General features: G+C 36.7%; 1 protein-coding gene across 6 annotated transcripts in view; it reads right to left on the bottom strand.

Annotated features, from left to right (window-relative positions):
* NBEAL1 (neurobeachin like 1) overlaps positions 1-27,463 on the bottom strand; it is a 155,681-nt gene that overhangs the window by 43,452 nt on the left and 84,766 nt on the right. For all 6 annotated transcript variants that reach the window (XM_025278024.2, XM_025278019.2, XM_025278018.2 and 3 more), the window contains 10 exons: positions 26,401-26,976; positions 25,888-26,063; positions 24,907-25,060; positions 24,474-24,602; positions 16,895-17,200; positions 16,649-16,798; positions 12,051-12,208; positions 9,803-9,927; positions 6,013-6,139; positions 114-262 (listed from right to left, as the gene is read on the bottom strand). In XM_025278024.2, the coding sequence (XP_025133809.1) occupies positions 114-262; positions 6,013-6,139; positions 9,803-9,927; positions 12,051-12,208; positions 16,649-16,798; positions 16,895-17,200; positions 24,474-24,602; positions 24,907-25,060; positions 25,888-26,063; positions 26,401-26,976 (2,050 nt within the window). The remainder of the gene's footprint in view (positions 1-113; positions 263-6,012; positions 6,140-9,802; positions 9,928-12,050; positions 12,209-16,648; positions 16,799-16,894; positions 17,201-24,473; positions 24,603-24,906; positions 25,061-25,887; positions 26,064-26,400; positions 26,977-27,463) is intronic.

Genomic DNA, 27,463 nt, shown 5'->3' with positions numbered 1-27,463 from the left:
CATGAGAGACTACAATTTTACAGGCCCATCTTATTATTTTCTTCTCATTAATGATTGATAAACTGGATACTTAACTATTGAACAACAGAAATTATTCCCCCAGAACTCCTCACCATCTTCTTTTTCAATGCTGCCATCATAGAAGTAAATGTGTTGAGTAGTGATTTCTAATCTGCCAGGAATTACATCAATTATTGTAATGAGTTCACAGTCTTCTGATAACACCAATTTTTCTTTTTGATTCTGTTCTTCTTTCTCATCACTGAAGGGAAAAAACAAATAAAAAAGATCCAACAATGTATTCTGGGTAAATGGAAAAGAACATCATATTCAAAATCAAATCTCATTTCTGTGAAATCACTATCTAAGAAAGGGTACTTGAATTTTCTACAAAAAAACATTCCACTGCATATTTCACCAACCTAACAGGTAATACTGCAATCCTTAAAGCTAAGCTCAAAATAAACTAAGAATGTTTTGCTAAATAGTGAAATTCTAAAGTTCACAGTGATGAAATTGAGAAATAAGTAACTTAAGGCAGTACACAGTCTGTTGCTTATTTATATTCTATGAAAGAAGGAGTTTTGGCTTTTCATTTGAAAGTGAATGAGACTGACATCCACTGAATTCACTAATCATTGAAGAAAGAAAATAAAACCCCATTAAAAGGCTGACCAAAAAAATCTACCCAAATCAAAGAGCTCCCTAGACAACCACATCTACGCAGTTTGCTAAAAATAATCAAGGAAATATTTTAAAATCATTAAAATTATATGAACAAAAGAACCTGCTTATACCAACAAAAGATAATACTGAATCTGGTCAGTTTGTAATATTAAAATAAGTTCTGAAGAAATATTTGCCATATGTTGTTTATAACCTAAACAAAGTGATGCTCAGAATAAATTATAAACTTGAGACTCAGCTAATCATTCTTGGCTGAATGTGAGGCTTTACAATCATAATAAAAGTCAGGGCAGATGTGTAAATCACCAAATTTGAATGAATTCCCTAAACCACTTACAGATCCACTGGCAAAGAGTGGCAGTATTACTGATCAAGGAGTTTAACACAAGCACAAACTAATTACTGGCTGGCCACTAAGCTATGCTGATCCAGAGGCAAGCCCCAATAAGCAGAGTTTTAAAAATAAAACAGAACAAAAACCCAGTAAATACAGAGATCAATGACATTCACTATAGGTAAAACAGATTCCACAGACTTAATCTACCAAAGTCATTAGACAAACAAAAATACAATAACAACAACCAAAAACAAGGGAGGAGATCAGAAACCAAAGTGGATATAATTTTTTTTTTAATGTATGGGTTTCACAAAGATTATGAGACATAACAAGAAACAGGAAACTATGGACCATGAACTTAAAAGAAGTAAAAAGAAACTATTTCAGGGAGGACCTCAGAAGTTCAACTTAGTAGACAAAGACATCAAGGCAGCTATCATAAAAATACATGAAAAGAATTAAAGAAAACTATGTTTAAAGAACCAAAGTGCATTATGGCAAAAATGTCTATTCATAGAGAGATTACAATAAAGAGATAGTAATTACACATATATTTATAAAAAGGAACCAAATGAGAAATTCTGAAATTGAAAAATAAAGTAACTAAATGAAAAATTCACCAGGAAGACTCAACAGCATATCTGAACTTGCAGGAGAAAGAAGCAGAGCTCTTGAAGATAGATCAAAAAGAAATTGTCCAATCTGAAGAATACAAAGAGAAAAACAATCAAGCAGAATGAAAGAGCCTCAGAGGGTTCTATCATGCAAAACAACATAAGTGCAAAGGGAGACCCAGAAGGAGAAAATAGAGAAAAAGGCCAAGATATATTTGAAAAAATAATGGTAACAACTTCTCAAATATGAAAGAATTTAATCTACACATCCAAGAAGCTCAGTGAACTCCAAGGAGGACAAACACAAAGATATCCATACATGGACAGAAAGTCAATGTGATAAAAGCTAAGGACAAGAAGAATAACTTTAAAGCATCACAATACAGTATATAAATTGTCAACCGAGAATTCTATAACCAGCAAAACTACCCATCAAAAAGAAAGCAACAGTGCTCAGACAACTAGAATCACATGCAAAAGAATTAATACAGATATCTACATCATTCCACATACAAAAATTAACACAAAGTGGATCAAAGAAAGACCTAACATAAGAGATAAAATATAAAACTTAGGAAAAAATAGATAAAAGGAAATTCATCAAAATTAAAAATACCAACAAAAAAGTGAAAAACCCAATTTAATGGAAAGAACATTTTTATAAATCCTATACTTAATAAAGGACTTGTTGCTAAAATATATAAAGAACACTTACAACTCAGTAACAAAAAGACAACCCAATTAAAAAGTGCAAAAAAGTTCTTCATAAAGATTTCTCCAAAAAAGACATATAAATGGCCAAGAAACATATGAAAAGATGCTCAGCATCACTAGTCATTAGGGAACTGCAAATTAAAACCACTAGATACCACCTTCTGAAAGTGAAGTTGCTCAGTTGTGTCCAACTCTTTGAGACCCCATGGACTGTAGCCTGTCATGCTCCTTTGTCCATGGGATTTCCCAAGCAAGAATACTGGAGTGGGTTGCCATTTCCTTCTCCAGGGGATCTTCTTGACCCAGAGATCAAAGCCAGGTCTCCTGCATTGCAAGCAGACACTTTACCATCTGAGCCACCAGGGAAGCCCACCACCTTCTAGAATGATATAATAAATTTTACAAAAACAACAGAGAGGGCTTCCCGGGTGGCTCAGTGGTAAAGAATCTGCCTGCTAATGCAGAAGATATGTGTTCAATTCCTGATCCAGGAAGATCCCACATGCTGCAGAGCATTAAGCCCATGTGCCACAACTACTGAAGCTCTCGTGCTCTAAAGCCCATGTTCTGCAGTAAAAGAAGCCACTGCAAAGAGAAGCCTGTGCACAACTAGAAAGTAGCCCCCACAAAATGCGACGAGAAAAAAGCCTGTGCAGCAACAAAGATATAGCCAAAAATAATAAATTAATTTAGACTTAAAAAAGAGAGAGAATAACAGATGCTTGAATGGATTGGAGAATCTAATATGAAAATTAGAACTTTCATCCATTGCTGAAATGTAAAATGGCATAGTCATTCTGAAAACTGTTTCATAATTCCTCAAAAGGTTAAACATAGAATTAGCACATGATCAGCAAATCTAAGTTTTTTTTATGTGGAAAATAACTGAAAACATAAGTTCACACAAAAATGTATACATGAATATTCAAGACAGTATTATTCATAATCATCAAAAAACTAGAGACTACAGAAATGTCCATCAACGGATGAACAGATAAACAAAAATAATATATTCATATAATGGAATACTATTTAGCCAAAAAAACTAATTAAATATTGTTAGATGCAATGACCTGGATAAATACTGGAAATATTATGGGGAAAAAAGTAAAAATTGTTAGTCGCTCAGTCATATCTAACTCTTTGTGACCTCAGGGACTGTAGCCTGCCAGGCTCCTCTGTCCATGGGATTCTCCAGGTAAGAATACTGGAGTGGGTAGCCATTCCCTTCTCCCGGGGATCTCTCCATCCCAGTGATTGAATCCAAGTCTTCTGCATTGCAGGAAAATTCTTTACTGCCTGAGCCGTTTATACCAAAAGGCAACATATTATATGAAATACATGAAATGTTGAAAACAGGCAAATTCATACTGAAAGAAAGCCAATAAGCCATTGCTAGAGGATGCAGGGAGGGAAAATTGGGACCGATTACTAAAACAGAGACATTACTTTGCTGACAAAGGTCCATCTAGTCAAGGCTATTGTTTTTCTAGTGGTCATGTATGGATGTGAGAGTTAGACTATAAAGAAAGCTGAGCGCTGAAGAATTGATGCTTTTAACTGTGGTGTTGGAGAAGACTCTTGAGAGTCTCTTGGACTGCAAGATCAAAGCAGTCAGTTGTAAAGGAAATCAGTTCTGAATATTCATTGGGAAGACTGATGCTGAAATTCCAGTACTTTGGCCACCTGATGCGAAGAGCTGACTCATTTGAAAAGACCCTGATGCTGGGAAAGATTGAGGGTAGGAGGAGAAGAGGAGACAGAGGATGAGATGGTTGGATGGCATCACTGACTCGATGGACATGTATCTGGGTTGATTCTGGGAGTTGGTGATGGACAGGGAGGCCTGATGTGCTACAGTTCATGGGGTCTCAAAGAGTCGGGCATGACTAAGTGACTGAACTGAACTGAACGGAACTGCAAAGTAGAAGATCTGCTTTTGAAGTGATGGAAATGTTCTTGGACTAGATAGTAGTGATGCTGTACAACTCTGTAATAGACTAAAAAACCACTGAACTGTACACTTTAAAATGGTAAATTTTATACTAAGTGAATCTCAATTTTCAAAAAATATATCTCAGTTTTTTAAAAAGCAGCCAAAAATGAAGACAAATTAAAAACCTCCACAGATGACAAAAGACTAAGATAATTTGTGGCTTACAGACATTCCTTATAAGAAATACTAAAGAGAGTCCTTCAGGCTTAAAGGAAATGCACCAGATGGTAATATGAATGTACACCAAGAAATAAAGTATATAGGTAGGTAATTATGCAGGCAAATATAAATGAAAACATAATTACATAGTTTTTTCTTCTCGATTTTAAGACAAGTGCATAAAACAGTAACAGCATAAGCTGTGCTGTTGGGCTTAAAATATATAAAGATTTAATACTATGGTAATAAAACAAAGGAGATATGAGAAATGAAAATGTTTTACATTTGCTTAGGGGAAGTTTTTGGGCTTCCCTGGTGGTTCAGAGGGGAAAGAATCTGCCTGCAATGTGGGAGACCTGGGTTTGATGCCTGGATTGGGAAGATCTCTTGGACGTGGGCATGGCAACCCACTTCAGTATTCTTGCCTACAGAATCCCCACAGACAGAGGAGCCTGGTGGGCTACAGTCCACAGGGTCACAGAGTTGGATACAACTGAGCAACAAAGCACAGGGGACGTTTTTAAACTACAAATTCAAAAATTTTAAGTATATCTAAGGCTATTCAAGATATATATTTTTTCTGGTAGAGGTCTCATAAGTTATGTTTTTCAAGGAATTTATCCATTTCATTTAAATTGTCAAATTTATTGGCATAAAGTTGTCATTTCCTTTTAATTATTTTAATGTATTTCTTTTTAATCATTTTAATATCATCATTAATCATTTTAATAGCATCTTCTCCTTCATTCCTGATACTGGTAATTTATGCTGTCTTTACTTCCTGCTGCTGCTAAGTCGCTTCAGTCGTGTCCGACTCTGTGTGACCCCATAGACGGCAGCCCACCAAGCTCCCCCATCCCTGGGATTCTCCAGGCAAGAACACTGGAGTGGGTTGCCATTTCCTTCTCCAGTGCATGCAAGTGAAAAGGGAAAGTGAAGTCGCTCAGTTGTGTCCAACTCTTAGCAACCCCATGGACTGCAGCCTACCAGACTCCTCCATCCATGGGATTTTCCAGGCAAGAGTACTGGAGTGGGGTGCCATTGCTTTCTCCGATACTTCCTAAATAGTCTAACTAGAGGTTTATTGTTCACTTATCTGATTTTTAATGACCAGCTTTTTTTTACTTTTTCTTTTTGTTGTTTGGTTTTCTCTTTCATGGAGTTCTGCTTTTATCTTTATAATAATTTCTTCCTTTTGCTTAAGAGCTTATATTTCGTCCTGTACTTACCATCTAAACACCTCAGTGGTATCTATAAATTTGGTAATGTTTTTATTATCATTCAGCTCAAAATACTTTCTAATCTCAAGGTCCAGCTCCAAATTAACCCAGTTCTAAGAAGCCTTCAATGGTTTCAGTTGACACTGATAGACTCCTAACAGTTGATATAGTATTAACTATTGGATTTTGGAAACGTATAGTATTACAATTTCAAGCAACTATTTTCCACAATTTTACAATCCCATCTCTCAGAATAAAGTAATTCTCTCAAGTACTGATACATACATATTTACTCTGGATGTTATTTCCTCTTCAGGAAGATCTAATTTATCCTCCTCCATATCACTAACTTTTACTTGTTTCACCACTTCCAGAAGCAATGAATCACTGGAAGGCTGTGAGTGTTGGATACCTGTTTAAACATAAAATATCTGTTAAACACAAGTAGAAAAATCATATCAGAGTCCTTCTGTAATTTCTGACTGTTAATTGTATGATTATAAGAAGGTGCTTGAAATTTTCTAGCATAAAAGTGATTTACTACAGAAAAGCTGTTATACATAATTTAGAGTTATCTGTCCTACCTCTTGAGAAACCTATATGCAGGTCAGGAAGCAACAGTTAGAACTGGACATGGAACAACAGACTGGTTCCAAAGAGGAAAAGGAGTACATCAAGACTATATATTGTCACCCTGCTTATTTAACTTATATGCAGCATACATCATGAGAAACGCTGGGCTGGAACAAGCACAAGCTGGAATCAAGATTTCCGGGAGAAATCTCAATAACCTCAGATACGCAGATAACACCACCCTTATGGCAGAAAGTGAAGAGGAACTAAAATGCCTCTTGATGAAAGTGAAAGAGGAGAGTGAAAAAGTTGGCTTAAAACTCAACATTCAGAAAACTAACATTCATGGCATCTGGTCCCATCACTTCATGGCAAAGAGATGGGGAAACAGTGGAAACAGTGTCAGACTTTATTTTTCTGGGCTCCAAAATCACTGCAGATGGTGAGTGCAGCCATGAAATTAAAAGACGCTTACTCCTTGGAAGGAAAGTTATGACCAACCTAGATAGCATATTCAAAAGCAGAGACATTACTTTGCCAACAAAGGTCCGTCTAGTCAAGGTTATGGTTTTTCCAGTGGTCATGTACAAATGTGAGAGTTGGATTGTGAAGAAGGCTGAGTGCCGAAGAATTGATGCTTTTGAACTGTGGTGTTGGAGAAGACTCTTGAGAGTCCCTTGGACTGCAAGGAGATCCAACCAGTCCATTCTGAAGGAGTTCAGCCCTGGGATTTCTTTGGAAGGAATGATGCTAAAGCTGAAACTCCAGTACTTTGGCCACCTCATGAGAAGAGTTGACTCATTGGAAAAGACTCTGAAGCTGGGAGGGGTTGGGGGCAGGAAGAGAAGGGGACAGCAAAGGATGAGATGGCTGGATGGCATCACTGACTCGATGGACGTGAGTCTGAGTGAACTCCGGGAGTTGGTGATGGACAGGGAGGCCTGGCATGCTGCGATTCATGGGGTTGCAAAGAGTCGGACACGACTGAGCGACTGAACTAAACTGAACTGATGCTGCTTAACGGATGTTTTTAAATTATTATACATATAACAAAAGGAATAAATGTTTTTAAAATGGTATTTGTTTTTAATGATGGTATTATTTATGTTTCAGAAATAGGCCAAGTAATCTCTTTAACCATATTTACTTCTAAAGCATGCCAATAAGTAAGTGTTATTCTCACTACATTAATTCAATAGAATTATCCTTACTGTGCATTTGTACTATAGAAATATTAAGAAAGAATGTGAAAAATTATTATTGACTGCAGGATAATACATAGGCCATTCTGAAGTGTTTCTTTCTGGAGTACATAGAATAGATAATTCTGATACATATATATGCCACAAATGTAATGAACTATGCATTATGTAAGAAGGCTGGGCCAGTGCAATGGAAAGAACATGGGTTGTGAAGTGGTAAACCTAAATTCAACTTCCATTTATTAACCATATGACCCGTCTGAACCTATGTTTCTGTAACTGTGAAATGGAGATACATCACATTACACATAAAATAAATGGTAGCTATCCTTACTGTACATTTACCTCTGAATTATCTGAGTGGCATAAGAGTAGTAATGAAAATATATGCATAATTTATAGATAGGACTAGAACAAATTCATATGTTTAACTATGTATATAGGCATTTCATATTTAGAAAATAAAAATAATTCATGCTAAATAACAAAACATTATAAAGACAACAAAACTGCTCAGTTTCTCAAATGGTATCCTTGCTGACACACAAACTGAATTAACCTAATGTACAGTTGCATTTTTCCTTTATAAATCTGTTTTGACCACTTTGATCACATACAAGTCTATATAATCTGATATAACAGAATAATATTGATGAAAATACTTATAGACAAACATATGGAGTAGGTAAAACACTGAAGTAAGCTTCAGAGAACTTTAAAAGTTTTAAAGACTGATACCACTGGTTTTCTATTATTACCAATTTCACTTTGAAATGTGTGATTTCTTACTTCTGTACAATTTTATTATCACCATTGTACCTGGGATAATTTTGAAAATTAGATAAAGAGAGAAAGAGATGGAGAAAGAGAAAGGACACTGGTCTTCCTGAACTTAAAACAATGGCAACCAAGAAGAAGAAACAAAATTATATCTGTGTACATGTGTTAAGAGGGATGAAGAAGGACAGGAAAGGGACAAGGAATTTCCTGGAGTGATATTTCCTGACAAAAATGAAGAAAAATAGAGAATACTATTCCTTAAGTGTTACTAAATTGAAGTCATTCACCAAAAGATGTTTTCTCAGTGACAAGTATAAAATTTCAAGAGGTAGAAAAGTATAATAGTCTCAGGACACAAACAGGGAGGACAAGCTTGTATGCAAGTGACCATTCCTATATAAGAGATTCTCAAAGTTAGTGTTTGTACCAGGGAAAAGGCCATTATTTTACATTAAGGAAAATTACTGAGTCTCATTTATTTCAGAATGTAAGATTTGAAATGGCAGGCATGATAGCTCTCATTTTTATGGCACTTACTGTATGGGCTAATTTATTATGGCAATTAAAAAAAAATAAGATTAAAAAACTGGTACTCATTTTATCTATAACTTAGTCATTAAACACAAGATGCATGACTAGCTTTGGTAAAGTAACTACAATTTAGTATACACATGACTTTTAATATTTTGGGTATTTCAGGGACCCTTCTTCAAAAAGAAAAGGATTTGTCAAGTCAGATGGTTATAAAGGAAAGTCAAAGTGAAGTCGCTCAGTCATGTCGGACTCTTTGTGACCCCATGGACTACCAGGCTCCTCTGTCCATGGGATTTTCCAGGCAAGAGTACTGGAGTGGGTTGCCATTTCCTTCTCCAGGGGATCTTCCCAACCCAGGGGTCGAATCCAGGTCTCCTGCATTGCAAGCAGACACTTTACCATCTGAGCCACCAGGCAAGTCTCATAAAGGAAGGGCTTATAAAGGAAGGGCTTCCTAAAGAATTATAGACACTCTTTAAAATCTGTTTTGATATACTGCTAGGCTACATGTTTTTAAACACACTTTTTTTTCTAGAAAAAAAGGCATTGACCCATCTAGATACTAAAATGTCTGGAGTTCTATAAGAAGACTATGTCATAAAAGAAGGACCTAAAGAGTTGCTAAGAATTCGATATATATTTAAGATTAGCTTCAGTTTCAGAAGGCAAAAGGCTCAGGTTAAAGTACCGTATTTTACTATAACATAATGGATACAGAGACAACACATTTCACACCAACTGCTGTATAATTTTATGAGTTTATATTTTTCTTTGAAAAACTTCAAACATCAACTGAAACTGGAAGTCATTTTAGATTTGACTAAGATTTGACAAAGGCAACATAGACAGCCATTTAAATATCAATTATAAAACATCACCCTCTCTCAAAAACAAACAATTTTCAAACAATTAATAAAAACAATTACCAACCCCTACCACCACTCTCATTCTCTGCAATAGATAATTAAACAGCCATTGAAACTCACCTAGATTATCTCTCAAAGCACTAGCTTCTTCGTGGGTTTTGAAATTATAATTTGGCACCAATTTAAGTCTCATGCGGGAATAATTTTCTACATTAGCTAGTTTCCAGTGAATTGGATTTTGTTGCCTATGAATATTCACAAGTAAACAAATAAAATTATTTTAGTTTAAAATTACAAAAGGTCAGCTGATTGAAACAAAGTAAAAAAGTAACATGTATTTTACGTTTCTTTGGCATCATTTTATAAAAGCATCCACATTCGTATCTCATTTGACCCAAACAATCCTGAGGAAAAAAACCAATGTTAGTATGCATATCAACAGTTAATACCTAAGGAATCTAAGACAGGCTAAATTACTTGCCTAAGATGCCATGGAGTTTACAGACATCAGAAATAAGATTTGAACAGAAATCTTCAGACTTATAGCTTGATATATTTTACTCTTTCACTGTTACAAGGAATTTCTTAACTAGCTATATATGAGTTTATTCAAAATACAGTTTTCAAAATAAAATAATAGTTTTACTACAAATAAAGATAATATAATTACAAATGTATCAGAGATCTAAATATGAGTTAAAGCTCTTAGGGGAAACACAGGAGTAAATCTTCATGACTTTGGATTTGAAAATGGTTTCTTAAATATGATATCAATAACATAAGCAACAAAAGAAACAGATAAACTTGATGTAAACTTAAAGTCTTTATGCACCAAAGACCACTTATCAGGAAAGTGAAAAGACAACCTATATATTTATAGACAATATATCCAATAAAGGCCTATTATCGAGAAAATAAAAGGAACTCTTACAATTCAACCACAAAAAAATCAAACAATCCAAGTTAAAAATGGACAAAGAAAAAAAATAAAGGACTTATACATTTCTCTAAAGAACATATATAGACGGTCAACAAGTATATGAAAAGATACCGATGTCATTAGTCATTAGGGAAATGCAACAAAATCATAAAATACCACTGTATAACCAACTGATGACCATAATTTAAAAAAAAATTTTTTTAAGACAAGTATCATAGTAAGGTTGCAGAGAATCCGGAACCTTCAAGCACTGCTGATAGGAATGGGGCAGCTGCTATGAAAAACTGTTATGCAATTCTTCAGTAAGTTAAATACAGAATTAACATAGCAATGCTGCCTGCAGGTATACGACCAAGAAAACTAGAAACGGGAGTTGAAGCATACACTTGGTCACAAACGTTTACAGCAATACTATTCACAATATGTGTGTGCTCAGTCGTGTCCAACTCTTTGCAACCCCATAGACTAGAGCCTGCCAGGCTTCTCGGTCCATTGGATTATCCTGGCAAGAATATTGCAGTGGGTTGCCATTTTCTCCTCCAGGGGATCTCCCCAACCCAGGAATTGAACCTGTATCCCCAGTGGCTCCTGGCAGATTCTTTACCACTGAGCAACTGGAAAGCCCACTATTCACAACAGCCACAAAGAAAACAACCCAAATATCCATCATCCATTTCATACAATGGAGTATTATTCAGTCATAAAAAGGAAAGAAAGTACTAACACATACTACAACAAAAGGAAAACACTATGCTAAGTGAAAGAAGTGGCACAAAAGGCCACCTATTGTATGATTTCACTTATATGAAATACCCAGAATAGGTAAATCCATAGAGACAGAAAGCAGACAAGCAGTTACCAGGGATCAGGGGAAGAGTTAACAGGCAGTGACTATTACTGGTTCCAGGGTTTCTTTTTCAGGTGATGAAAAGGTTCTCAAGCTGGACAGTGCTCTCATCTCAAGCTGATTACACAACATTAGAAATGTACTTACTGTCACTAAATTATACATTTTAAAGCAGTTAAAAGAGAAAATTTTATATTGTGTATTTTACTAGAATAAAAAAGGGCTGTTAAAAATATGTGTATGTAATATAATTCAGCAAAACAAAAATGACTGATCAAGTAAAGAAATAGTAAAATGTTTAAACACATAGCATCACTAACCCTAGCTCAAAGAGGTAGTGTCAGGAAGACAGAAGTAAATGGATTCAAAACAAATTCTACATTAAAGGGTAAGAGTAAAGGAAACAACTCCACAGTGAAAAACATATAAACACAAAGCTCTACACTTACCAAACCTATAATTCATAAAAGACAAGCAAATTAATTAAAAGCAATCTTGTAAAAATTGGATTGGAGAGGTCATTGGAGAGTTCATGAAGTTCTAGATCAGAGTTGTATTTAATGAATGACAGCTAATCCTACCTTTTAGCCCAAGGTCCCCTTTCACATGTAAGATAAAGCTTCACTGCCTTCCAGCGTCTCAGAGTGGCTAACTGCTGACTGCTAAGTTGTTTCAGCATGTTATTATACCTCAAGTTCTCCTGGCGTACTTTTCGATTAAATGGCTCCACAAAAAACTCCTGAAAGAAAGAGCAATAAATAAGAGCACCGAATCATGTATTGAGAGGCATGTTTAAATTTGAATGTCATAATTTTAGAAATCTGACTCAATAAAATCATAAAATGAAAAGAAAGAAGCTGGCAACCAACATGATTTTCTTATTCCATTAGAATCATTAATATCACTAGCTATAATACTTGTTTTTTTAATATAAGAAAATAACAAGCCAATAATAAATATGTGAAGAACTTCAAAACTGTAAGGTGTCTCAAAATCAGATTATTTAAGACTTAGAATTATTAACTGCATCCCATCAAGTAAAATGATTTTCTTTGGGGATTTTTTGATTTATAAGGCATCTGGAATCTGACTCAAGTCAAATAAAGTAAGAGGACCACATTCCACACTGATGGCCTGAAAGGCAGTGCTGAAGACAAAAGACACCTATAGGAGTAAATCTCTCACAATGAAAAATTCCATCATTCAGGAGTGCTTCTCTCAGAATAGCATCCTCTCTAGCAAATGAATTCACATACCTATTCCAGTTTTCAGGATAAAATAAGATTCTGGTAATAAGTTCTACCAAGATATAACTCTAAACCCTGAAATTAAAATTCTAAAGTTTTCAGAAAGACAAGAGGTAAGCCTGGTTTAGGACTTCCCAGGTGGCAGAGTGGTAAAGAATCTGCCTGCCAATACAGGAGACATGGGTTTGATCCCTGGGTGCGGAAGATCTCCTGGAGGAAGAAATAGCAACCCATTCCGGTATTCTTGCCTGGAAAATTCTATGGACAGAGGAGCCTGGCAGTCCATGGGGTTGGTTGAAAAGAGTCAGACACAACTGACTGACTGAGCACGGAAGCCTGGTTTACCTACCTCACACTGACATTGATTAAGAAATATTAGGAACTAAAACAGTATTCAACTTGTTTCAAACAAATCAACAGTGAATTACATTAAAACGAATGGTTAAAGACATGGATTTAAAAGACATCTTTTACTTATCTTTTTTGGTTAACGCTACGCAACTTGGGGGATTTTAGTTTCCATGTGGGATCAAGCCTGAGCCTGTGCAGTGGAAGCACAGAGCCTAAACCACTGGACCATCAAGGAAGTCCCTACCAGCATCTTTTAAAGAGTTAATACTGTACTATATGGTTGAGAATACAAGCTTTGGAGCTAGACCTCAGTACAAATCTTACCTACTTAATTCTCTGAGGCTCAGTATCATTACCTGTAAGTTGAGGTTGACAATAATTGTCATGTGTTTAATATAGGCTAGAAAAGTAGCACGGAGAAGGCAATGGCACCCCACTCCAGTACTCTTGCCTGGAAAATCCCATGGACGGAGGAGCCTGGTAGGCTGCAGTCCATGGGGTTGCAAAGAGTAGGACACGACTGAGTGACTTCACTTTCACTTTTCACTTTCATGCATTGGAGAAGGAAATGGCAACCCACTCCAGTGTTCTTGCCTGGAGAATCCCAGGGACAGGGGAGCCTGGTGGGCTGCTGTCTATGGGGTCGCACAGAGTCGGACACGACTGAAGCGACTTAGCAGCAGCAGCAGCAGCAGCAGCAGAAGAAAAGTAGCAAGCTTTCAATAAATTACTTATTATTATAATTATTACTGTAATTACTGCTAGATTTATAGGATATCAATGATTTGGGATACAGTGTTACCAAATATTTAAAACAGATCATTGCTGTGACAACTGAAGAAGTCATGAGAATTCCATGATAATTAAACATCAATTTCACAGCTTTGCAATTTGAGCACATGAGGATATTCGAGCACATAAATTAGGTTTTTCTAGAAGCGAAGGGTGAAATTACAGAGAAAAGAATGGTTGGAATAATAACTGGTAGAACTTCTATGAGGGAAATACAATAATAATTATTATCATAATTGCTGCTGCTGCTACTGCTGCTAAGTCGCTTCAGTCGTGTCCAACTCTGTGCAACCCCATAGACGGCAGCCCACTAAGCTCCTCTGTCCCTGGGATTCTCCAGGCAAGAATATTGGAGTGAGTTGCCATTTCCTTCTCCAATGCATGAAAGTGAAAAGTGAAAGTGAAGCTGCTCAGTCGTGCCCGACTCCTAGTGACCTCATGGACTGCAGGCTACCAGGCTCCTCCGTCCATGGGATTTTCCAGGCAAGAGTACTGGAGTGGGGTGCCATTGCCTTCTCTGATCATAATTGCTACGTACCAGTAATTCTACTTATTCTAGGGAAGTCATTCTGGATAAACACAAAAATATGACTAGAGAGATGATCAGTAATAGCCATAATAAAGAAAAAATTCGTAAATTAGGAAATTTCTAAAACTAGGAAATAAGTTTAAATTTTCTAATATATACAATTATGGAATATTAGCCATTTAATGGCATGGGAAAATACTCATGACACATTTTAAGTTAAAGTAGTAGCAAATGAAACTATCATTTCACTTAAACCAAATATATACATAAAAACACAGGAAAGATAACACAGCAAAATGTTAGTAGTAGTGGATTACAAATGTTTCTTTTTATGCTTAAGTTATGAAATAAAGCTTTATTTTTATTTGATCTTCTTTGTTTCATCTGTGTTTTGCAGTTTTTAGCATATATATTCTGTACATATTTTGTTAGACTGGTATCTAACTACCTCATTCTTTTTAGTCTTACTGTAAAGAGTATTTTTTTTTAAATTTCAGTTTCCAATTGCTTATTGCTACTGTATAGAAATATGATTAAATTTTGTATATTGATCACAGATAATCATGCGATCTGTAAATAGCTTTATTTCTTCTTTCCCAATATGTCTTTTATTTCTTTTTCTATTCTTACTGAATTTGCTACAATACAATACAATACAAAGAAGCATGAAAGTGAACATTTCACCCTTAATGGGCAAAACACTCAGTTTTTCATCATTAAATATGAAGCCAGTTGTAGGATTTTTGTAGAGATTTGGGTCTTCCCTTCAATTCCTAGTTTGCTAAAACCTGATCATAAATGGATGATGAATTTTGCCAAATGTTGCATCTACGGATATGATCATATGCCTTTTTTTGATAAGTTTATTAATATGACTGATTATCAAATGATTATCAAATGTTGAATCAGCCTTGCATTTATAAGATAAACTATCCCGGTCGTGATGTTATTTTATTATACATTGCTAGATTTGGTTTATATCTATGTTCCAAAAGGGATACTGTCTTCAGTTTTCTTATACTGTTTTTGTATGGTTTCAATGTGAGGGTAATACTGCCATTATATAATGAGGTGGGAAGTTATGCCACTTTTCTATTTTCTAAACAGACTCTGAAGAACTGGTCTAATTTCTCTATTAAATATTTGGTAAAATTTGCCAGTGAAACCATCTGGGTCTAGAGTTTTCTGTTTTGGAAGGTGAAGTGAAGTGAAAGTTGCTCAGTCATGTCCAGTTCTTTGCGACTTCATGGACTATACAGACCATGGAATTCTCCAGGCCAGAATACTGGAGTGGATAGCCATTCCCTTCTCCAGGGGATCCTCCCAACCCAGAGATCAAACCCAGGTCTCCTGCATTGCTGGCGGATTCTTTACCAGATGAGTCACAAGGGAAGCTATTTAACTATAAATTCAATTTCTTTAAGAGATAGAGGACTATCCAAGTTATTTACTTATTATTGAATTATTTTTGGAAATTTGTATTTGTGAAAAAACTGATCAATTACATTTAAAGCATCTTATTTATGTGCACAGATTGGCTGAAATAATCCAATTAGCATGTTGATGTCTGTGAGGTCAGTGGTAATTAATTTCTGGTAGGAGTACTGTTTCCCCCTTTTCCCCCCCCTCAATTTGGCTACAAGTCTATCAATTTTACTGATATTTTAAAGAAGCAGATTTTGGTTTCATTGGCTTTCTCTATTGCTTTTCTGATTTCATTTTCATTACTTTATGCTCTTTAATAATTTCTTATTTAAAAACTAATGTAGGGAATTCCTTGCTGGTCCACGGGTTAGGACTCGGTGCTTTCACTGTGATGGTGGGGATTCAGTCCCTGGTGGGGCAACTGAGATCCTACAAAAGGTGCAGCACAGGCGAAAAAAATATAACAGTAGATTACCTTACTTTTTCAAGTTTCTTAGGATGAAATGAACTTATTAATTTGAGGTCTTTCTTCTTTTTTAGTATAAGTACTTTGTATAAATTACCCTCTAAGCACTGGTATATACTCAGCCTCCTTAGAGATACCTTATCAGCTTAATAGACATTTTACATAATCACTGTGCTTAGAACATTTTGATATTAATTTTTAAATTGCTACTTTTCAGTTCTTTTCTTCTAATTCTGAAATAATTTTCTGACAAACAGTAAGAAATACTGTTTGTTTTCAAAGTTCAGGCTTCTTATTACTCTCATTTGAACATTAACTGCTTGAAATCAACATAAAAAAACAAATATTAAAACATCTAATAATTTTTACCTGAAACTTGAGCTTGCTTTCTCCCCCATCCCGGTCTCGCTTATGCATATTCACCATTAAGGCCTCATAACAATCTTTCCAATAAAGTGCCATGCTCTCATGACCATCATAAAACGTATGGGTTTCATATTTCTTCATATAAGGTACAATCTTATAAAAAATATATATACACAAAATTTACTATATGCTTCCATAAAAATGATACTTTAGTAGACAAAAACCTCACTCAATAAAGATAAAACTTACATATTTTTCAATGTAAACTTGCCATTCATTTGAACTGCAATATTCTTGAAAATCTTCAAAAAATGAAGCACTACCATTAGTCAAAGGTAAAGAAGGCAGATGCAAGTTCATGAAGAGAAGTTCATAAATTTTAGAAACTAGGGTACGGACAAGGGGAATCAGAAATGAATATATTTCAGTCTGTTCCTTGATTGACTGACTTAGAACATGTTCCAGCTTCCCTAAAATGTAACATGCTTCATCCTGATTTTCAATCACTTTGGTCTGAAGAAGGGTGTTTAGTTTAGCAGATGCCACTGCACAAACCTGGAGGAAAACAGTAAAATAAAGCAGATATTTAGTGATAGCAAAGTTCTTTGGCTCTTCTTGAAGTTGTTTTTTAAAATAAATTATAAAAGTAACCCATGGAATACACAGAAAAGTTAAAAGTTGACAATTAATCACCCCAACATCCACTCTACTCCTTCTTATAGTTTGCAAGAAGTGGGGGATGATTCCATCTCTAGTTCCAACTTAGGCCCTAAAAGATATAAGCCAAACAGAATATCCAACCCCTTGCTACAGTGACTGGTTCAGGTAACTCATCTCTCAGTCAACTCATGTCATTTTATTTGTCACATAGATTCATTCAGGTCAGGTACAGCTTTATTAGTGCAATGACAGAACTTTTATACAGTAACTGTAAAGAACAGTGAAAGGGCTTGGATACTACCTCACCTTCAAGCTAACAAGTTAGTTTACCATAGTTTCACAGACGCAGGCAGAAGAATGAGACTCCTGGAACAGAAACAATGATCTACAGCATTAGCAATAACCAGAATATCAGACAGAGAAGGCAATGGCATCCCACTCCAGTACTCTTGCCTGGAGAATCCCATGGACGGAGGAGCCTGGTAGGCTACAGTCCATGAGGTCGTGAAGAGTAGGACATGACTGAGCGACTTCACTTTCACTTTTCACTTTCATGCACTGGAGAAGGAACAGCTCCAGTGTTCTTGCCTGGAGAATCCCTGGGATAGAGGAGCCTGGTGGGCTGCCATCTATGGGGTTGCACAGAGTCGGACACGACTGATGCAACTTAGCAGCAGCAGCAGCAGCAGCAGCAGAATATCAGGATTTGCCCTGTTTCCCAAACTAATTCCATGGTGAGAAATGATTAGGAGATGATGCCTGCACACGCAACAGCTGCATTATAAGAGAGGAGCCCCAAGCAAAGGGAATCCAAATCTTTTACCCTGGGTAGTAAAGGTACCTGAACATTGCCGTGGAGGGAGATACTATCTTTATCACACTGGCAGTAAAACAGACCTGCCTTTTAGTCTGGAGGGAGATATGATCTCTGTCTTCTCAAGCTGTTTACTATACATGCATCATCAAAAAGACAGTTTATCACAAAGGCATCCACTGTCTGTATTCACAAGAGATCCATGAAGAAATGTCTACCAACTAGGACTATAGGAAGAACCACTCTCTTTCTCTGAATATGGACAAGCAAGCATGCAGCCTTAGCTTCTGCTGGCAGCCGTTCTGTGATGGTAACGGCAGCCAGTTTAAGACAAGCTGGCACAGGATGGAAAGCAATGCTACAAGAACAGCAAACAAATGCAACCGGAGCCTTGACTGAATCATGCCTTGAACTCATCTTAACCATGGAATTTTCAACTACATGAATCTTCTTAACTAAGTCATCTTGTATTGACATTTCTGTTATTTGGAATTACAAGCATTCTTACAGATAAAGAACAGTACATAGGATACCAAGTTAAGGTCCCGAAGAAAATACACATTTAGGACACATGCATGCATGCTCAGTCTCTAAGCTGTGTCCACCTCTTTGCAACCCCATGGACCATAGCCCACCAGGCTCCTCTCTTCATGGGATTCTCCAAGCAAGGATATTGGAATGGGTTGCCATTTCCTTCTCCACAAGATCTTCCCAACCTAGGGATCAAATCTCACACTCTTGGATCTGCTACATTGGTAGCCAGATTCTTTACCAATGAGCCACCTGGGAAGAAGAGTCCCCAAGAGTGCCACATTAAGGGCACAAACTCACACAAAGTAATACTCTATATTACTCTTAAGCTCTGGCCTCAAACTTCATTGTAGAAAGGTAAATTAGGTCACAAAGGGGCCTCCTTTCATTGAGACTAGAGAAAGATATAGGTCTTAAAACCGTAAGAAGACAAATGATAAACAAACAAAAAAAAAAGCGCCTCCTTTCCCCTTTACCTATATCCCAATCTTGGATCAAAATACTTTCAAAATAAAGAAAAGCAAGAGGGAAAAAAAGGAAGTATTAGAAACCAACATGACTTCAAGAATTAAGCGTGCCAAAAACCCATCTGAGTTGTATGCACAGGTCTTCGAAGGCCAAGGCAACAATAAGGGATCTCAAGCAGTCTTCCCGTAAAGAAGACTTATAGAAGAAAACGGCATTTGAGGAAATAACCTCTAAGATGGCTCAAAATTTTAACTTTTCTACTTTTAACTTAAGCTTCTACTTGTGAAGCATCTCTACCCTCTTCAGGTTTCCCCCAAACCCCTTCACTTTACTCTTTGAATCTGACTAAAGCAGCGTAAATCCGATAGAAGGCAACAAATGTGAGACAAAAGGTCATAAAATCTCATTTTCTAGGAAACACCAATGCTAATATTCTAGACTTATTTGCTACGTGTTTTTAAAAACACTGTCTACATAAAAAGTTCAATATTCAGTGCTCTGCTTTTAACTAGTGTCACAGTATTACATAACTATAAGTTTATATGTTTATTTAAAAGTATAAAGACACTTTTAGTGAATACAATGATTTACATACCACTGCCCAACCCCCCACACGCATAGATATGGTCCCCCTGCCCTCACATTATAAGGAGTACTATATTATGGTTACCTGAGAAATGACAGAAACACCAATGCCCTAGTTTCCTGCTTAATTACTGAGTGACGCCCCACACAAAGCACACAAAGGAATTTTTAGAAAGCTCCTCTAGGTGATTTCACGTGCAGCTAGTGAAGAGAACCATTAGATGAGCTAAGACCACTGAGGGAGAAGAAACCCAGACAAAATGGTGACCATATGCAGCATCTAAAGAAATGAACAGCTACTTGGTCCTGCTTTAAAGACATGCTGGGAAATTTTGGCATTTAGGTGAAATCTCCTGATAATTAAATGCTGGGAACTAAATAATATAAAGGAGCCAAATAAAACAAATTTGCTGGCCAGGTTCATTTTGCAGGCAATTATGCTTAATCCCCTATGAGGGAAGGGGTTCCTTTCCCAATCTTAAAACATACACGACCTCAGGGAAATCAGCTTTTAGCCTGAGAGAGTGAAATTAAACAAGCAGCTAGAGAGAAATGTTCTAGATCACTAACTACTGGTTGATAGAATCAAGTCTAAGCTGTAAGTGCTACAACTCTTCATTTCTTTAATAAGTATTTATTTAATATGACTCCCATAGAGTCCTACTATGGGACAGGCAATGGATATTTAATGGTGAACATATTATAACACACAGTTATTTCTCCTTGGATATCTCACCAAGGAGAAAAACACTGAGGGTGATTATCACTGGGGAAAAACAGAGTCCTAACATCTAAAACAATTAGCTACCCAGTATGCTGGCTCCAAGGGCTTTAACAGCCACCAGGCTCATTTCCGAGGTCAGAGGCAGCGGCCAAGAGCGCCAGGCTGCGATGGCGCAGGAGTGGCGGAGAGGAACTTACCCACGCCCAAGGTCAGGGGCGGCAGCCGATAGGAGCTACCCTGCGCCCAAGGTCAGGGGCAGAAGCCAAGAGGAGCAACCCCACATCCAAGGAGTGGTGGCTGCATGGGCGCAGGAGGGCTGAGAGGAGCTACTCCATGTTCAAGGTCAGCAGAGGCGGCCGTGAGGAGATACCCCTCGTCCAAGGTAAGGGCAGCGGCTGCGCTTTGCTGGAGCAGTCGTGAAGAGATACCCCACGTCCAAGTTAAGAGAAACCCAGGTAAGACAGTAGGTGTTGCAAGAGGGCATCAGAGGGCAGACACTGAAACTGAGAGGGTAACAAGCAGGAAGGACAGGGGTCTCCAAATGGAAGAAATAGCCTGCAAGCGTCACAACGTTTTTATCTCTCTTACGCGGCAGGAGGAAACAAACTAGCGATAGCACAAGCTGGAATCAAGATTGCCGGGAGAAATATCAATAACCTCAGACATGCAGATGACACCACCCTTATGGCAGAAAGTGAAAAGGAACTAAAAAGCCTCTTGATGAAAGTGAAAGAGGAGAGTGAAAAAGTTGGCTTAAAGCTCAACATTCAGAAAACGAAGATCATGGCATCTGGTCCCATCGCTTCATGGGAAATAGATGGGGAAACAGTGGAAACAGTGTCAGACTTTATTTTTCTGGGCTCCAAAATCACTGCAGATGGTGATTGCAGCCATGAAATTAAAAGATGCTTACTCCTTGGAAGGAAAGTTTTGACCAACCTAGATAGCATATTGAAAAGCAGAGACATTACTTTGCCAGCAAAGGTCCGTCTTGTCAAGGCTATGGTTTTTCAGTGGTCATGTATGGATGTGAGAGCTGGACTGTGAAGAAAGCTGAGTGCCGAAGAATTGATGCTTTTGAACTGTGGTGTTGGAGAAGACTCTTGAGAGTCCCTTGGACTGCAAGGAGATCCAACCAGTCCACCCTAAAGGAGATCAGTCCTGAGTATTCATTGAAAGGACTGATGCTACAGCTGAAACTCCAATACTTTGGCCACCTGATGTGAAGAGTTGACTCACTGAAAAGACCCTGATGCTGGGAGGGATTGGGGGTCTTTTCAGTGAGTCAGAGGAGACGACAGAGGATGAGATGGCTGCATAGCATCACCAATTCGATGGACATGAGTTTGAGGGAACTCCGGGAGCTGGTGATGGACAGGGAGGCCTGGCGTGCTAAGATTCATGGGGTCATAGAGTCGGACAAGACTGAACGACTGAACTGAGGCTCATTTCAGTGAAAAAGCAAAAAAAGTTCTTTGTTCTATTCCTACATGGAGGAAAAAGAAAACTACAATGAACATCTATGTGTACAAAGATTGCTTGATATTTTATATTACTACCTAGAATACAGTTTTAGAGGAGAATTACTAGACAAAAAGTATAACAATCTTTATATAAGTTCTTTGTTCATATATTTTCAAATTGTATTTAAAAGCAGTACAATTCAAATGTTCATCATTTATACATCAGAATTCTAGTTTTGTTGAGCTTTTCTGCATTTTCCATGTTTTCTATAAAGACAATGTATTACCCTTTATGATTAGGGAAAAAGCCCACTATCTTAAAGAAGTTAGTAACATGGGGAAATAAATTTAATATAATTGTAAGAAAAATAGAAAAGAACACACAATTATCAAAATATATGATGGTTTCCATCACCTCCCAAAAAATATATATACACAGAAAAAAATATTAAGATGTTGAGAGATCGTTTCTTAGGCTATAGAATAAAGCATGTTTTACCTATTTTTTTCTGTTTTTTGTGTATTTTCTACAATGAGCATATTTTCTTTTCTGATTGGAAAAAATACTTACTAAGAAGTTGGCCTTCTTTAAAAAGAGCAAACGTATGGCATTTTACCATCCTCATGCTCTTATCAATATTATAGCAAGTTTGTATGAGAAACCATCCACACCACAACCCCCATACCCCAAGTACTTAAAATTCCAATATCAAAAATGAATGTATAGCCAGGTAAATAGCCATGACATAGACATAACTTAAGACTGCATATTAAAAAGCAGAGACATTACTTTGCCAACAAAGGTCCGAATAGTCAAAGCTATGGTTTTTCCAGTAGTCATGTATAGATGTGACAGTTGGACTATAAAGAAAACTGAGCGCTGAAGAATTGATGCTTTTGAACTGTGGTGTTGGAGAAGACTCTTGAGAGTCCCTTGGACAGCAAGGAGATTCAACCAGTCCATCCAGTGAAATCAGTCCTGAATGTTCACTGGAAGGACTGATGCTGAAGCTGAAACTCCAATCCTTTGGCCACCTGATATGAAGAAGTGACTCACTGGAAAAGACCCTGATGCTGGGCAAGATTGAGGGCAGGAGGAGAAGGGGACAACAGAGGATGAGATGATTGGATGGCATCACCAATTTGATGGACATGAGTTTGAGCAAGCTCCGGGAGTTGGTGATGGACAGGGAAGCCTGGTGTGCCGCATGCAGTTCATGGGGTCACAAAGAGCCGGACACAGCTAAGTGAATGTACTGAACTGAACTGAAATAGCCATGGAACACATGTCATGACTAATTCAACCCAGGTAATCACAAACAGCCAAGTAAACGGAAAGATGACAGACTAAAATCTGCATGGAACTTCTCTAACCTTTAACATTTTAATTTAAAACAGAAACAATAAACATTCTGTGTGTCCATCTTTGATTTACCTTCATTACAGAAACGTAGCACAAAGCTAACACTTGGTCTTCACTAAGTGCTTAATAAATGAAAGAAATGAAAAAATGTAAAACTGAAGTCGTGTGTTAGTATAGAAAAAGATTTTGACAGGAGCAATTTAAAAAATAATTTTCTCAAAAATGCAAGCCCTAATTGAAAAAGACACAATTGAAATAGCCAGAACATGGAAGCAACCTAGATGTCCATTGACCAATGAATGGATAAAGAAGCTGTGGTACATATGCACAACGGAATATTCAGCCATACAAAGGAACACATTTGAGTCAGTTCTGATGAGGTGGATGAACCTAGAACCTATTATACAGAGTGAAGTAAGTCAGAAAGAGAAAGATAAATATCGTATTCTAACCCACATATACACTATCTCAAAAAATGGTCCAGAAAAATTTATTTACAGGGCAACAGTGGAGAAACAGACATAGAGAATAGACTTATGGACATGGGGAGAGGGGAGAAGAGGGTGAGATGTATGGAAAGAGTAACACGGAAATTTATATTACCATATGTAAAATAGATAGCCAACGGGAATTTACTGTATGGTTCAGGAAACTCAAACAGGGGCTCTGTATCAACCTAGACGGGTGGTATGGGGAGGGAGATGGGAGGGAGATTCAAAAGGGAGGGGATATATGTATCAGATCAGATCAGTCAACCTATGGCTGATTCATGTTGAGGGTTGATAGAAAACAACAAAATTCTGTAAACCAATTATCCTTCAATAAAAAAATAAAAAGAAAAACAAAACAAATCAAAACAAACAAAAAAAAATGCAAGCTCTACACTGCACATGTACAAAAAGTCTATGCAGGCTGTACTGTATTTAAATCTACCTAAATACAGATGATGTGAGTAACGGCCTCTAATATAAGCTATGTATTAATGCTCTAAAAGAAAACCATAAATTATACAGAGTCACAAACATCAGGGAAAAAATAACTGACCAGCTGCCTCTTAAGCTTGTTTCTAATCCTACAAAATGGAAAGCAGAGTTAAATCGTGGTATTTTTGAAAGTAAAAAGTGGTATTTTTGAAACTAAAACATAACTGCCATTAAGTTATTATACAAATTCATATGTTGCATTTAAGTATATAAAATAATGTAAAAGAATCGACAAACCTGCAAATTACCCCTTCCAATGAAGCCAAGCAGCAATTGGATTTGAATCTGAGAGAGTTTCACCCATACTGGACTTTCAGAATACCAAACTGATAGACTGTCGAAGAGCAGCATCAAATCCTCTAAAAGCTAACACAAAGGAAAAATTGAGAAATAAAAATATTCCCATTTTTAAATCTACCTGTGATGAGCTTCCCCCAAAAGTAATACAAATCATAAATATTTCAAGGCTGATTCAATATTCAGCTGGTAAAAAACAAAAGAATTATCCTAGCAATAGTTAACAAAATCTGTAACTATTTATCACATCTTATCCATTGTTTATTGCATCTGATTAAATATTAATGCTCTGAGTGAGGATATAAAACTTCTTTCTTTGAATAAAGTCTCTCACTACCAAAAAAAAAAATGATTTCAAAGAGATGTTACACACCTTCTCAGTCCACATGTTCGAATTGACTAGTCCCTCTGATTGCAGGAAGTCCTGTATGATCAGTGTGAGTCGGAAAGCATTTTCAGCAGTTACTGGATTCATTTTTGCTTCTCTGTTTTCTGTGACGGCCCATTCTAACATCTTCTGTAGCAAACTAGGTATAAAGCAAAGTAAAACCACTTTATACTTATAAAAATAACAGGTCATTAAAAATTGAAAAGAAAACAGCAACAGCAAAGCCAGCTATTTATTAACAGGTGTGTATTTCCAAAGATAAACTCTCACTGGCAGGTATCATAAGACATTGTGGATGGATTTTAGTAACAATGAAACCACTTTTTCATCTCTGGAGTATCTATCTTTAATATAACCTAAAACTAAAAGGCAGAGTAAAAGTTACTGGTTTGACTTGACCTTTAAAAAAAAAAAAAAGCTATGAAAATAATTCACATTCTGGCCATGAGATATTTAAAAGTTTCTTTTAAAGTTGAAATTGGAAATGTTAGGGAAGAAAGCCTTATGCCTTACACAGAGTCTAGCTCTGTGCAAAAACAAGGAAGTAATTCTGTTGTAGTGTGCTGCTGTTACAGTGTCCTACCATATGCCCGGAACGCAAAGCTTTAGAGGAGTAATTTTCATGGAAACACTACTCCCTTCCTTTAGCATGGAAGCACTCAAACCTGGGCTAGACTATAGAACACAAAGCACCAAGTCCTTAGATACTACAGGAAACAACTGAAACAATGAGTGTATAATCACCTCAAACCCAAATTAATGTAAGATTTAAATCTCTTCACATTGAGTTTGCTTTGTATTTCTCTCTATATCCCACTAGAATGGCGACAGGAAAAGGACTGAGCACAAAGCTTCCCCTTTTCTCTCTCCCTACCCAGTGAATACGGAATAAATGTTCAATAACAAATATTTTAGACTCCTGCCCACTTTCAAAAGCAGAGGGGATATCACTAACGGAATGCTTACACTAGTTTTATTTCATCTGATGGTCGAAGTAGCTCACTGGATATTCCTGGTTTAGTTAGTGCTGAAAACACTTGTCCCCGTTCAATCCAAGTACCGTCATCAGACTTTTCTAGTCCCTTACACATTATACAGCTCAAAATATTGGTCAGTAACTGAATAAGCTCCTCCTCACATCTCTATAAAAAAGATAAACATAATATTAAATTATTGGAGGGAAGGGTTGTTAAAAACACATAAACAGAACTATCAGGTTTATAGATTATAATCATTTAACATATTTTTAAGGTGTCTGGATGAACCTAGAACTTTACTAGGAAGGCCCCAGAGATGTAAAGAGGAATAAGACACTGGCTTTGCTCTCAAAACACTCAACACTGTGGGACTTCTAGGTGTCTAATACCTTCAATCATGAGACTTGGAACATGAATAATATATGAAGCTATTAACAATTACACATTTCTGCGGTTAGACATATAAAAATAAAAACACATTTGGACAAATAAGGCATCTTACCTCTTTGTTTTCAAGTAAAGAGAAGTCATCACTAAAACCCACATCATTTGTGATGCTGCTTTCTTTGTCAGGCTGTACAGGAAATGGCTTCATGGACTCTACTGGGGAAGGAGTGCTAGGCAGGCTGTCTGGCATTTGGCTTCCACCATCACTCAGTTCACATGAATCAATTCCACTGAGATCTAAACTCAGAGGTGAAAGGTTATTATGCCAGAATTCTTCTTGATTCTCTGATTTGAAAGATAATTCTCCCATCGAGCTATCTTCTTGAAATAATGGCATGTTTGAGTCTAGAGAATGTCTATCCTCCAAACTCCACTCATCTGAAGACACATGAGCTGAGGCAAAAGAGGCAATTTTTTCTTCATCTGTCTTTTCGTCAAAGTTCCTCTTCATATCTTCCACTGATATATTTTTATCATTGTCTTTCATTATAATAGCCCTATTGTACTTATGAAGAGTATTTCCATTTTCAAAATCTGCTTTTAAAAAAAGCTTAACTAAGGTGTCTTGCCAGCCCACTTGTTGAGATATCTGATGTGCTGCATCTGACTGGGACTGCAAAATCTGTAGAATCTGCAAAGAGATTAAGAATGCAAAAATTTGTCAAAAGGTAAACAGTACTTTACATCAGAAACAGTTTCAGTTATTTCATGACAAAGTAATTTAATAAAAATTTGGAGGATACATTTTCAATAGATTATGTTCTTAACTAGATTACAAACTATTTGGAGGGCAGACACTGGGTTCGCAACTAATCTGAGTATGAGTCATTGTATATCTAGAGTAGGGATATATTCAAATATTTGCTGAAAGATAAAAAAGGAAAAAAGATAAAATAATCCTCCACATACCAATATACTCATGTTACTAATTTAATTTGGTCAGAGAAAAAATATAAACTGATTTAAGGCATATATAAAATGTAATAAAGTTATATCCTCTCAACTAAATACTCTCCATGAGTCTACTATATTTGTTTAGCAAATACTGAACATCAACTATGTGCCAAAGTACTGGATAGTTCCGAGACTTTGGCTACCTATTGCCAAGAGCTGACTCA

The sequence above is a fragment of the Bubalus bubalis genome, chromosome 2 (assembly GCF_019923935.1).
Source record: "Bubalus bubalis isolate 160015118507 breed Murrah chromosome 2, NDDB_SH_1, whole genome shotgun sequence".
In the NCBI taxonomy this organism is placed as follows: Eukaryota; Metazoa; Chordata; class Mammalia; order Artiodactyla; family Bovidae; genus Bubalus; species Bubalus bubalis.
The sequence above is the reverse complement of the archived record's forward strand: the minus strand, read 5'-3'. Positions and strand labels throughout refer to the sequence as shown.